This window comes from Diorhabda sublineata, chromosome 6, assembly GCF_026230105.1.
Source record: "Diorhabda sublineata isolate icDioSubl1.1 chromosome 6, icDioSubl1.1, whole genome shotgun sequence".
NCBI lineage: Eukaryota > Metazoa > Arthropoda > Insecta > Coleoptera > Chrysomelidae > Diorhabda > Diorhabda sublineata.
The window spans coordinates 385,779-398,277 of record NC_079479.1 but is presented as its reverse complement, the minus strand read 5'-3'; the positions used below and the strand labels follow the sequence as shown (position 1 = coordinate 398,277).

Genomic DNA, 12,499 nt, shown 5'->3' with positions numbered 1-12,499 from the left:
GATTCTGAATCGATTCAGACGATTGTATCGGAAGATTTGAAACTTTTCACTTCGGAATCCTTTCAAACTAAAATTTTGGACGTGCAGCCTCTTCCGAAAACTGTTTTGAAAAATAAATCCTACGAAGATTTGTATCCGTTCACACATTTTAACGCTGTACAAAGTCAAGTGTTCCATTCTTGTTATTATACTAACAGTCCGATCATATTGGGGGCTCCTACGGGTTCAGGGAAAACCATTGTCGCCGAAATGTGCATTTTGAGGTTATTTCAAAATGAACCTCAATTGAAGGTAAGCGAATTTTTTATTCGATTATCGATTTTACGTGTCTATATAATAATATTAGTTTACTGTATTTTTTTAACGCACCTCGTATATCGTATTTTAGATATATATGATATAATCATGGTTTGATGTTATTTTGATTGATTTATGTCGGTTATGGTACTATTTTTCGAAATATGGGGCTTTAAAGTTGAATATTACCTAATTTGGGGTAGAATTTTTGAAATAGAAAACTTTTGTTGTTTTAAAATTTTGATTTTTTATTTTTGTTTGCGTTTTCAATCTAAATCAACTACAAAAGACTGTAATTTAGATGTGAAATTCTTTTTGAAACTATAATTTTTGAGTTCTAACCTCATTAGCAATGACATATGCCTATTCTTTTGGTTAAATCTTCTAAACTATTGGTTTTAGAGCATCAATAATACCATTTTTGAATTCATAATGAACTATTTTATAAATTGTGAAATTTTTAGCTTACTGGTATTCATATTTTTTTATATATAAGGCTTCAAAGTTGATCGTCTTTAATTTGTGATCTTTTCAGTTTGACCCATTAAATTTCCAAATTATCAACCGATAGGACTCTCATCATTTTTCTAATTGAAAATTGATCCTTAGAGAATTATCCATCGAAGTTTGAACGCAATATATACATTATTGTCGACTCTACGATTTTTTAAATCAATCTACATATTTCTCCACCAAAACACTCAAAATTCTTTTTTGGTGCATTTTCCTTTTTAAATATTCGTTTTTTGAAAAATTACCGCTTCAATGACGCTCAATTTTTCACAATCCTTGTAGTTTTTGAATTACAACTAATTTTTATTTCAACAATAAATAAATATTGAAACTCTAACCTCATTTTATTATATTGAAATTGACATAAACTTCTTTCTATGTAAATGTAAATCTTCTACACCATCACCTCTACAGCCACATATTTCATATTGATTTCGAATTAATTATTCTATGAACTATAACATTTTTTGTATAGGTTATTTCATAATATAATCTTGAAAAAGTTCTAAATAAACGTTATTAATAATTTTACTTATTTTCCATAGTTTTTTTCTATGGTTTCCATTTGTAAAATGTTAATTTATCTCTGAAATTATTGCTACCACATTTCACACCCATTATTTTCGAAATACAGTGCTTTAAAGTTGATCCTTTTATTATTGTTTCCACTTTTTGACATTTTCTATTCTACCAACGTAAAATATACAGTATGGTTCGTTTTGAACCGATAACATAACCTCAAACTGTTCCGGTAAACGGAATCTCTTCGTAGGTGGTTTATATAGCGCCTCTAAAAGCTCTAGTTAGAGAAAGAGTAGTCGATTGGTCGACGAAATTTTCGAAAATAAACAAAAAAGTTATAGAAGTTACCGGCGATATTACGCCTCGATCGGAATTTATAAGATCGGCGAACATAATAATAACTACGCCGGAAAAATGGGACGCCATGAGTAGAAACTGGACGGAAAAGGATTTTGTTAAAGACGTAGGGCTTATGGTGATAGACGAAATACATTTGTTGGGCGAAGATAGAGGTCCAGTATTGGAGGTTATAGTTTCCAGAATGAATTATATCAATATGAAAACGAAGAAGTCGATCAGGATTGTTGGATTGTCGACGGCCATGGCGAATCCTGGAGATTTGGCGTATTGGTTAAATGCGGATAAGGTGAGTAATAACTAAAAAAAGGTATTTACATCAAATTACCCACTAATTCAATGTTTTTTTGTAATTTTTTACCACCATTTTATCAACAATTACAATTTTTGGTCCTTCGAGCCGGGATTTATATATTATTTGCCTCGATATCTCTATTATTTTTGATCGCACAAAAAAATTGTAACCGACAAAATTGTAGGAAATTTGATGTAGTATAACGTGATAAAACTAGATTTTCGAAAAAAAAAATTTTTTGGCTCTATTTTTCGAAAATTTGATAAAAAAATTCAAACTTTGTTTAAATATGCCACAAATATAGTGTAAATAACAAAATTTTATGAATATTAACAATTTAATACACCAGTTTTTTCCAATCGACAGAGAAAAACTTATAGTTTGATACAGGGTATAAAAAAATTATTTTTCCTTATATTTTCAACCCCCCGAAATTTTTCATTCATTATAAAAAGTATTTTCTTACCAAATAAGCACTAAAAACGCGTTTCGACTCTTTTTGAATCTTCAGTAACAACCAAGGGAACATAGACTTTAGTCCTACCGCCATCCCCCACCAAAATTGCACCTCGCATCCATTCAACTAGTTTGACGGCTCTTCTTTTGTATAAAACGTTATTTTTTCTTTAATGTTAGAGAGGAATTTTCAACTTCAGTTCGGCAGTTCGACCAGTACCATTAGAAATCCACTTACAAGGATTCAACGTTAAACATTTTTGCCCCCGTATGGCAGCTATGAACAAACCGTGTTATCAAGCTATATGTCAATACGCAAACGACAGTTCCGCTTTAATTTTCGTCGCCTCCCGTAAACAAACCAGGATAACAGGTTACGAATTGATGAAACTTTTGTTATCCGAAGGTAACCAACAGAAATGGTTAAGGTGTCACCCGGATGAAATAGAGGAAGCCAAATACAGGTTCGTTAGATAAATTCCTACCCTCGTATAACGTTTTCGAATCGTTTAACACGAAAACTTTTCATCTTCTTAGGTTGGTGGATCAAGATTTGGCCCAATTGTTATCTTTCGGCATAGGTATACACCATGCGGCTTTAACGGATAACGACAGAAATATTGTTGAACATTTTTACGTGAATAGGAAGATTCAAGTGCTGGTAGCTACTGCTACTTTAGCTTGGGGTGTTAATTTTCCAGCTAGATTGGTTATTGTTAAAGGTACTGAATATTTTGATGGTGCTACTAAACGTTACGTTGACATGCCCATTACGGATGTTATACAGATGGTAGGAAGAGCAGGTATGTTAAATTGATTCTTATATCAACATTCTTTGATGTCTTTTATTAAAATTTCGATTTTATTAGTAAAAAAAAACATTGGAGTCTTATTAGGGTTGAAATGTCCAAATCCTAGTGAAAAAATAAAAAATTTAGTTCAATTTACTTAAAACTAAAAGTAATTCCACACTTTTTATTTAATTAACTTCCCAAACTTACTATAGTGAAATCAAAATTTCTTTCAATGGACAATAATATAAAAATTTTGAATAACAACAAACTTTTTATCCAAAAAAAAAAACAGTTGTAGTGAGGTATTCTTCAGCAACAAGTCCTTTTTACCCCTTTTGTAGATCTGATTGCCACTTTCTTTTTAGTCTTCAACCGTCTTCTGGTTCTATAAGTGAATGGAGTGTCGTTTTTCCATGGTTAGCACCATTGATAATCATGTTTCTTTGTTTTTTATCTATGACGATACTTTTTATTTTTAACAGATATGATTCTAATCAAAAGAATCGGTTGATGTATCGATCAATTTTCTTTCCAAACAGACCATAATGAGATGAAAATTCAATCTAAGTCATGGGGAAGAAAGTTTAGAGGGAGTGAAAGCTCTTAAAAGATATAAAACCTGAAAACAAATCAAAATTTTGTCAAAATTTTACTCATTTTTATTAGAAATGATGAATCAGTTGTTTTGATCAATTTCCTTTCAAAACAGACTATAATGAAAAGAGAATCCAATTGGGGATGAATGTTCAAGTCTCTAGGGAGTTGAAGATCTCTAATAGACATAAAAACTGAAAAATAAATCAAAGTCTCGTCAATATTTTGCTCGTTTTTATTAGAAATGATTCTAATCGTATGAATCAGTTGTTGTTTCAATCCATATTCTTTCTAAATAGGCTAGAATGAAATAAAAATTCAATTTATGGAATAAATAAACTATTTCATAGTTCATTGAAACAATAGTTATAGGGGAAAACATATAAGACTCTAGGGAGTAAAAGTTATTAAACCATATATTTAGCAACCTTTATATATATAATTTTAAAATTAGAAGTTCAATAACTTGTTGATTCATTTTATCTGATACAAAAAATCTAAAAACCCATAAATATTTATTCAAATCTTATATTTGGTAGACGTAGATCTTTGGTTTATTATTCAATATACTTTCCAAACAGACCATAACAAAACTGCAATTTTGTTTGACATAAAATGACAAAAATTTATAACATTAATAAATAATCTATTTAAAAGATATTTACCACCAAATATGTTGAAATTAGATTTTCCATTTTATCAAAAAATAACTTTTAAAGCAATTTTATTAAAATCGAGTTTTCATAACAGTTGTCGTGACAAATTAACAATTTATTATCTTATCTTCTTTCCAAACAGACTATAGTAAAATAGTTATAAATTTTTTCTACAATAATTTGTGTCTTCAACTCGTTTTTCCCTGTTTTATCTCCACTATTAATTGGTTTCAAAACTCGTTTCCCAATTCTAAAACCCCTAACCTCATGTTTCGTAAATCTTTAAGAATTTCACTATATTTTTCTCCTTTATTTACTTATTTATTTTTAATTAAACTATGTTGTTCTTTTCTTATTAAAAGATATTCATAATTTAATGAAAAATTAAAATAATCACAACGCTTCTTATATCATACTTAACCTATATTATGACAGCTCTTCTTTTTTATCGCGAAATAACTACAACTTTGTTCGTGGTTAATATCCCGAACGTGTTCCGTCATCAAATTACTACGCAGTTTGATATTGTGCGTTCGCGGTGCTAATAAATTATAGTGTAGAATCTCATAGAACACAAAAATAACGAATTCCAAACACGTTCATTGTATCTTATTCGTTCTACTTGACATTTCTACGAAATTATGATTAAAAATCGTCGTAGTTGACTGTATACTTACCAATATCAAGATCAAATCAACATCCAGTAAAACAGTTTAGAGATCGATGACTTCTCCCCCTCGATTTAACACATTCGGAATGTGTAAATTTCGATTAAATGAAATCGATTTCTCAGGTCGACCTCAATTCGATACTATGGGTATAGCGTGCGTGATGGTACAGGAAAACAAAAAGAATTTCTATAGGAAATTTCTGTTCGAACCGTTTCCCGTCGAATCGAACCTACTCGAATTTTTACCGGATCACGTGAACGCCGAAATATACAACGGTAACATAACGAACAAAGCCCAGCTCATAGAATTCATACAATCGACATTTTTTTATAGAAGATTATTAGCTAATCCATCGTATTATCAAATGGATAATAATCAAACTCACGATCAATTTATCGATGAATTGGCGACATCTGTCGTTGGGACGTTACAACAACACGAATGTATAGTACAAGAAGAAGGGGTAAGTATTATACGGGGTCGATTATAATTATCGATGTTTTGGAAAAACGAATTTGTTTATAGGAAATGAGGTTATTTTACGAATCTACTATTTTGGGTGTACTGGCTGCGCAGTATTATCTCTCGTATAAAACTATTTATTTTTTGAGCGAAAATATGTCGGAGAATAGTTCCATAGAGGAAATGTTGGAATTAATTTGTCAAGTAGAAGAATACAAATTGATACCTGTTAGACATAACGAAGATAATATTAACAGGTATGAATATTTTGAGTCGCCCCGGTGTATTAATCATTGTTGTTTATCTCGTTTAATGTTGAAAAAAACAAAGTTTGTTGTTTGTTGTGTCGATTTGCATTTTTAATTGTCTAGTAATTTCGTCAACGATTCATAAAAATTTGTTTTTCGATTTTAAATTAGCGACACGCTTTTGCAAAAATTTAATTAGTTTGTTTACAATTTTTTTTATGTCTTAACCTTCGGAGAAAAAAATTTGCATGAAATGTCCCCCATTTTGTAACTAATGGGGGTAATTGGAAGTTCTAAAGTGGAAAATTAGGATATATGACGATAAATTTGGAAAAATGAGTGAATTACAAGGTTCTAAAGTTGAAAATCAGGACGTGGTAGGACGATTTACAAATCTGTGGACTTTGGTGCACGAAAATTTCGATTTGAAGGGTGATTGGAGGTTTCGGAGACCAAAATTAGGATATATGATGATAAATTGCGGAAAATGAGTGAATTACAAGGTTCTAAAGTGGAAAATTAGGATATATGATGATAAATTGCGGAAAATGAGTGAATTACAAGGTTCTAAAGTTGAATATCAGGACGTGGTAGGACGATTTACAAATCTGTGGACTTTGGTGCACGAAAATTTCGATTTGAAGGGTGATTGGAGGTTTCGGAGACCGAAATTAGGATATGTGATGATAAATTGGGGAAAATGAGTGAATTACAAGGTTCTAAAGTTGAAAATCAGGACGTGGCAGGACGATTTACAAATCTGTGGACTTTGGTGCACGAAAATTTCGATTTGAAGGGTGATTGGAGGTTTCGGAGACCAAAATTAGGATATGTGATGATAAATTGGGGAAAATGAGTGAATTACAAGGTTCTAAAGTTGAAAATCAGGACGTGGTAGGACGATTTACAAATCTGTGGACTTTGGTGCACGAAAATTTCGATTTGAAGGGTGATTGGAGGTTTCGGAGACCGAAATTAGGATATGTGATGATAAATTGGGGAAAATGAGTGAATTACAAGGTTCTAAAGTTGAAAATCAGGACGTGGTAGGACGATTTACAAATCTGTGGACTTTGGTGCACGAAAATTTCGATTTGAAGGGTGATTGGAGGTTTCGGAGACCAAAATTAGGATATATGATGATAAATTGCGGAAAATGAGTGAATTACAAGGTTCTAAAGTTGAATATCAGGACGTGGTAGGACGATTTACAAATCTGTGGACTTTGGTGCACGAAAATTTCGATTTGAAGGGTGATTGGAGGTTTCGGAGACCGAAATTAGGATATGTGATGATAAATTGGGGAAAATGAGTGAATTACAAGGTTCTAAAGTTGAAAATCAGGACGTGGTAGGACGATTTACAAATCTGTGGACTTTGGTGCACGAAAATTTCGATTTGAAGGGTGATTGGAGGTTTCGGAGACCAAAATTAGGATATATGATGATAAATTGCGGAAAATGAGTGAATTACAAGGTTCTAAAGTTGAATATCAGGACGTGGTAGGACGATTTACAAATCTGTGGACTTTGGTGCACGAAAATTTCGATTTGAAGGGTGATTGGAGGTTTCGGAGACCGAAATTAGGATATATGACGATAAATTTGGAAAACTGAGTGAATTATAAGGTTCTAAAGTTGAAAATCAGGACGTGGTAGGACGATTTACAAATCTGTGGACTTTGGTGCACGAAAATTTCGATTTGAAGGGTGATTGGAGGTTTCGGAGACCGAAATTAGGATATATGACGATAAATTTGGAAAAATGAGTGAATTACAAGGTTCTAAAGTTGAAAATCAGGACGTGGTAGGACGATTTACAAATCTGTGGACTTTGGTGCACGAAAATTTCGATTTGAAGGGTGATTGGAGGTTTCGGAGACCGAAATTAGGATATATGATGATAAATTGCGGAAAATGAGTGAATTACAAGGTTCTAAAGTGGAAAATTAGGATATATGATGATAAATTGGGGAAAATGAGTGAATTACAAGGTTCTAAAGTTGAATATCAGGACGTGGTAGGACGATTTACAAATCTGTGGACTTTGGTGCACGAAAATTTCGATTTGAAGGGTGATTGGAGGTTTCGGAGACCGAAATTAGGATATGTGATGATAAATATGGAAAAATGAGTGAATTACAAGGTTCTAAAGTTGAAAATTAGGACGTGTGTGTGTAATTTATATTTGTGCGGAATCTAATTCGAAAACCTTAAGATTTTTTCAAAATTACATTCGTAATAATCGATTACAATATTCGTAGTTGATATTTTCGACTGATTAATGGAAATAAAATGGAAAATTTTCAGAGATTTAGTTCGTAATATACAATTGCGGACTAGTTTCGGTTACGATTCTCCGGCTTTGAAAGTTTTACTTATGATCAAATATTATTTACTCGATTTAAATCTACCGAATCAAGAATATGTTTTGGATTTAAAAAACGTCCTCGATCAAATCATCAGAATAATACACGTAAGTAAAAATACGGGGGAAACTTATTTAATTTTTCTTTACAATACTTGTTTTCAATATTCTCTGAATTTTATTGATTTTTTTTAAAATTTTTTCTATTATTTAGACATTTTTTTGTAGTTTATCGATTTTTTTCTACATTATTTTAATTTGATAAAAGATTTTTCGATTCTAAATTCAAATTTATTGATTTTTTTATATTTGAATAACTGTTTTCAAAATTCATACAAATTCGTCGATTTTAGTCTTTTTATTTTTAATTTATCGTTTTTTTGTAGTTTATTTTTATTTAAACAATCAATTTACAAAATTTTTGGCGTCTATTGATTTCCGTTGTAAATTTATCGATTTTTATTTCGATTTCAATGGAGTTTTTTATAAATTATTTCGATTTACACAATTGTTTCGAAAATTCTTTGAGATTTATCGTTGATTATTCTAAATTTATGGGGTTTTTTTCAATTTTTTCAAAATTTTAACAATTTTATCGATTTTTTTGTATTAAAACAAGTATTATCAATTTTTTCAGTTTCTTTTTTGATATTTATAGATATTCATCGTTAACGAATCGATTTTTTTCAAAATTCTCTGATTTTTATCGATTTTTGACTTAAATTTATTTAATTTTTTCAAAATTCTTCTATATTAATCGAATTTTGACTTAATTGGTTTAATTTTTTCAAAATTTTTACAAATTTATCGATTTTTTTGTATTCTTGTTTGATATCTATTGATTTTCATTATTAATTTGGCAATTTTTTTAAAACTTTTTGATATTTATAGATTTTTATCGTTAACTAATCGATTTTTGACTCGAGTTTATTCGATTTTTTCAAAATTTTTACAAATTTATCGATTTTTATTATATTTAAACAAGTATTTTGGAAAATTTTAGATATTTATAGATTTTTGTCGTGAATTAATCAATTTTTTCAAAATTCTCTGATTTTTATCGATTTTTGACTTAAATTTATTTAATTTTTTCAAAATTCTTACAAATTTATCGATACTTTTTCCCCAAATGTATTGATTTTTGTCGTGATTTAGTCGATTTTTAACTTGTTAATTGATTTTTTTCAAAATTCCTTTATATTTATCGATTTTTGACTTTAATATATTCAATTTTTTCAAAATTTTCACAAATTTATCGATATTTTTGTATTTTTGTTTGATGTCTATTGATTTTCATTATTAATTTGGCAATTTTTTTAAAACTTTTTGATATTTATAGATTTTTATCGTTAACTAATCGATTTTTGACTCGAGTTTATTCGATTTTTTCAAAATTTTTACAAATTTATCGATTTTTATTATATTTAAACAAGTATTTTGGAAAATTTTAGATATTTATAGATTTTTGTCGTGAATTAATCAATTTTTTCAAAATTCTCTGATTTTTATCGATTTTTGACTTAAATTTATTTAATTTTTTCAAAATTCTTACAAATTTATCGATACTTTTTCCCCAAATGTATTGATTTTTGTCGTGATTTAGTCGATTTTTAACTTGTTAATTGATTTTTTTCAAAATTCCTTTATATTTATCGATTTTTGACTTTAATATATTCAATTTTTTCAAAATTTTCACAAATTTATCGATATTTTTGTATTTTTGTTTGATGTCTATTGATTTTCATTATTAATTTGGCAATTTTTTTAAAACTTTTTGATATTTATAGATTTTTATCGTTAACTAATCGATTTTTGACTCGAGTTTATTCGATTTTTTCAAAATTTTTACAAATTTATCGATTTTTATTATATTTAAACAAGTATTTTGGAAAATTTTAGATATTTATAGATTTTTGTCGTGAATTAATCAATTTTTTCAAAATTCTCTGATTTTTATCGATTTTTGACTTAAATTTATTTAATTTTTTCAAAATTCTTACAAATTTATCGATACTTTTTCCCCAAATGTATTGATTTTTGTCGTGATTTAGTCGATTTTTAACTTGTTAATTGATTTTTTTCAAAATTCCTTTATATTTATCGATTTTTGACTTAAATATATTCAATTTTTTCAAAATTTTCACAAATTTATCGATATTTTTGTATTTTTGTTTGATATCTATTGATTTTCATTATTAATTTGGCAATTTTTTCAAAACTTTTTGATATTTATAGATTTTTATCGTTAACTAATCGATTTTTGACTCGAGTTTATTCGATTTTTTCAAAATTTTTACAAATTTATCGATTTTTATTATATTTAAACAAGTATTTTGGAAAATTTTAGATATTTATAGATTTTTGTCGTGAATTAATCAATTTTTTCAAAATTCTCTGATTTTTATCGATTTTTGACTTAAATTTATTTAATTTTTTTCAAAATTCTTACAAATTTATCGATATTTTTTGTATTTTTTTTCCAAATGTATTGATTTTTGTCGTGATTTAGTCGATTTTTAACTTGTTAATTGATTTTTTTCAAAATTCCTTTATATTTATCGATTTTTGACTTTAATATATTCAATTTTTTCAAAATTTTCACAAATTTATCGATATTTTTGTATTTTTGTTTGATGTCTATTGATTTTCATTATTAATTTGGCAATTTTTTTAAAACTTTTTGATATTTATAGATTTTTATCGTTAACTAATCGATTTTTGACTCGAGTTTATTCGATTTTTTCAAAATTTTTACAAATTTATCGATTTTTATTATATTTAAACAAGTATTTTGGAAAATTTTAGATATTTATAGATTTTTGTCGTGAATTAATCAATTTTTTCAAAATTCTCTGATTTTTATCGATTTTTGACTTAAATTTATTTAATTTTTTCAAAATTCTTACAAATTTATCGATACTTTTTCCCCAAATGTATTGATTTTTGTCGTGATTTAGTCGATTTTTAACTTGTTAATTGATTTTTTTCAAAATTCCTTTATATTTATCGATTTTTGACTTAAATATATTCAATTTTTTCAAAATTTTCACAAATTTATCGATATTTTTGTATTTTTGTTTGATATCTATTGATTTTCATTATTAATTTGGCAATTTTTTCAAAACTTTTTGATATTTATAGATTTTTATCGTTAACTAATCGATTTTTGACTCGAGTTTATTCGATTTTTTCAAAATTTTTACAAATTTATCGATTTTTATTATATTTAAACAAGTATTTTGGAAAATTTTAGATATTTATAGATTTTTGTCGTGAATTAATCAATTTTTTCAAAATTCTCTGATTTTTATCGATTTTTGACTTAAATTTATTTAATTTTTTCAAAATTCTTACAAATTTATCGATATTTTTTGTATTTTTTTTCCAAATGTATTGATTTTTGTCGTGATTTAGTCGATTTTTAACTTGTTAATTGATTTTTTTCAAAATTCCTTTATATTTATCGATTTTTGACTTTAATATATTCAATTTTTTCAAAATTTTCACAAATTTATCGATATTTTTGTATTTTTGTTTGATGTCTATTGATTTTCATTATTAATTTGGCAATTTTTTCAAAACTTTTTGATATTTATAGATTTTTATCGTTAACTAATCGATTTTTGACTCGAGTTTATTCGATTTTTTCAAAATTTTTACAAATTTATCGATTTTTATTATATTTAAACAAGTATTTTGGAAAATTTTAGATATTTATAGATTTTTGTCGTGAATTAATCAATTTTTTCAAAATTCTCTGATTTTTATCGATTTTTGACTTAAATTTATTTAATTTTTTCAAAATTCTTACAAATTTATCGATACTTTTTCCCCAAATGTATTGATTTTTGTCGTGATTTAGTCGATTTTTAACTTGTTAATTGATTTTTTTCAAAATTCCTTTATATTTATCGATTTTTGACTTAAATATATTCAATTTTTTCAAAATTTTCACAAATTTATCGATATTTTTGTATTTTTGTTTGATATCTATTGATTTTCATTATTAATTTGGCAATTTTTTCAAAACTTTTTGATATTTATAGATTTTTATCGTTAACTAATCGATTTTTGACTCGAGTTTATTCGATTTTTTCAAAATTTTTACAAATTTATCGATTTTTATTATATTTAAACAAGTATTTTGGAAAATTTTAGATATTTATAGATTTATATTTATCGATTTTTGACTTAAATTTATTTAATTTTTTCAAAATTGTTACAAATTTATCGATATTTTTTGTATTTTTTTTCCAAATGTATTGAT

General features: G+C 27.3%; 1 protein-coding gene and 1 long non-coding RNA gene across 3 annotated transcripts in view; one reads left to right on the top strand and one right to left on the bottom strand.

Annotated features, from left to right (window-relative positions):
- The window catches only part of LOC130445539 (activating signal cointegrator 1 complex subunit 3-like), a 39,272-nt gene that overhangs the window by 22,631 nt on the left and 4,142 nt on the right, over positions 1 to 12,499 (top strand). Inside the window, exons 17-23 of one of the 2 annotated variants that reach the window (XM_056781223.1) lie at positions 2 to 291; positions 1,583 to 1,978; positions 2,621 to 2,904; positions 2,978 to 3,243; positions 5,278 to 5,618; positions 5,681 to 5,874; positions 8,175 to 8,340. In XM_056781223.1, the coding sequence (XP_056637201.1) occupies positions 2 to 291; positions 1,583 to 1,978; positions 2,621 to 2,904; positions 2,978 to 3,243; positions 5,278 to 5,618; positions 5,681 to 5,874; positions 8,175 to 8,340 (1,937 nt within the window). Of the gene's footprint in view, position 1; positions 292 to 1,582; positions 1,979 to 2,620; positions 2,905 to 2,977; positions 3,244 to 5,277; positions 5,619 to 5,680; positions 5,875 to 8,128; positions 8,341 to 12,499 lie in introns of those variants that run through there. The other variant, XM_056781224.1, reaches the window with a different exon arrangement.
- On the bottom strand, positions 3,258 to 5,267 carry LOC130445557 (uncharacterized). The gene is made up of 2 exons (XR_008910063.1): positions 4,494 to 5,267; positions 3,258 to 3,853 (listed from the first exon to the last, which is right to left on the bottom strand). It is a non-coding gene; the product is annotated as an uncharacterized LOC130445557 (long non-coding RNA).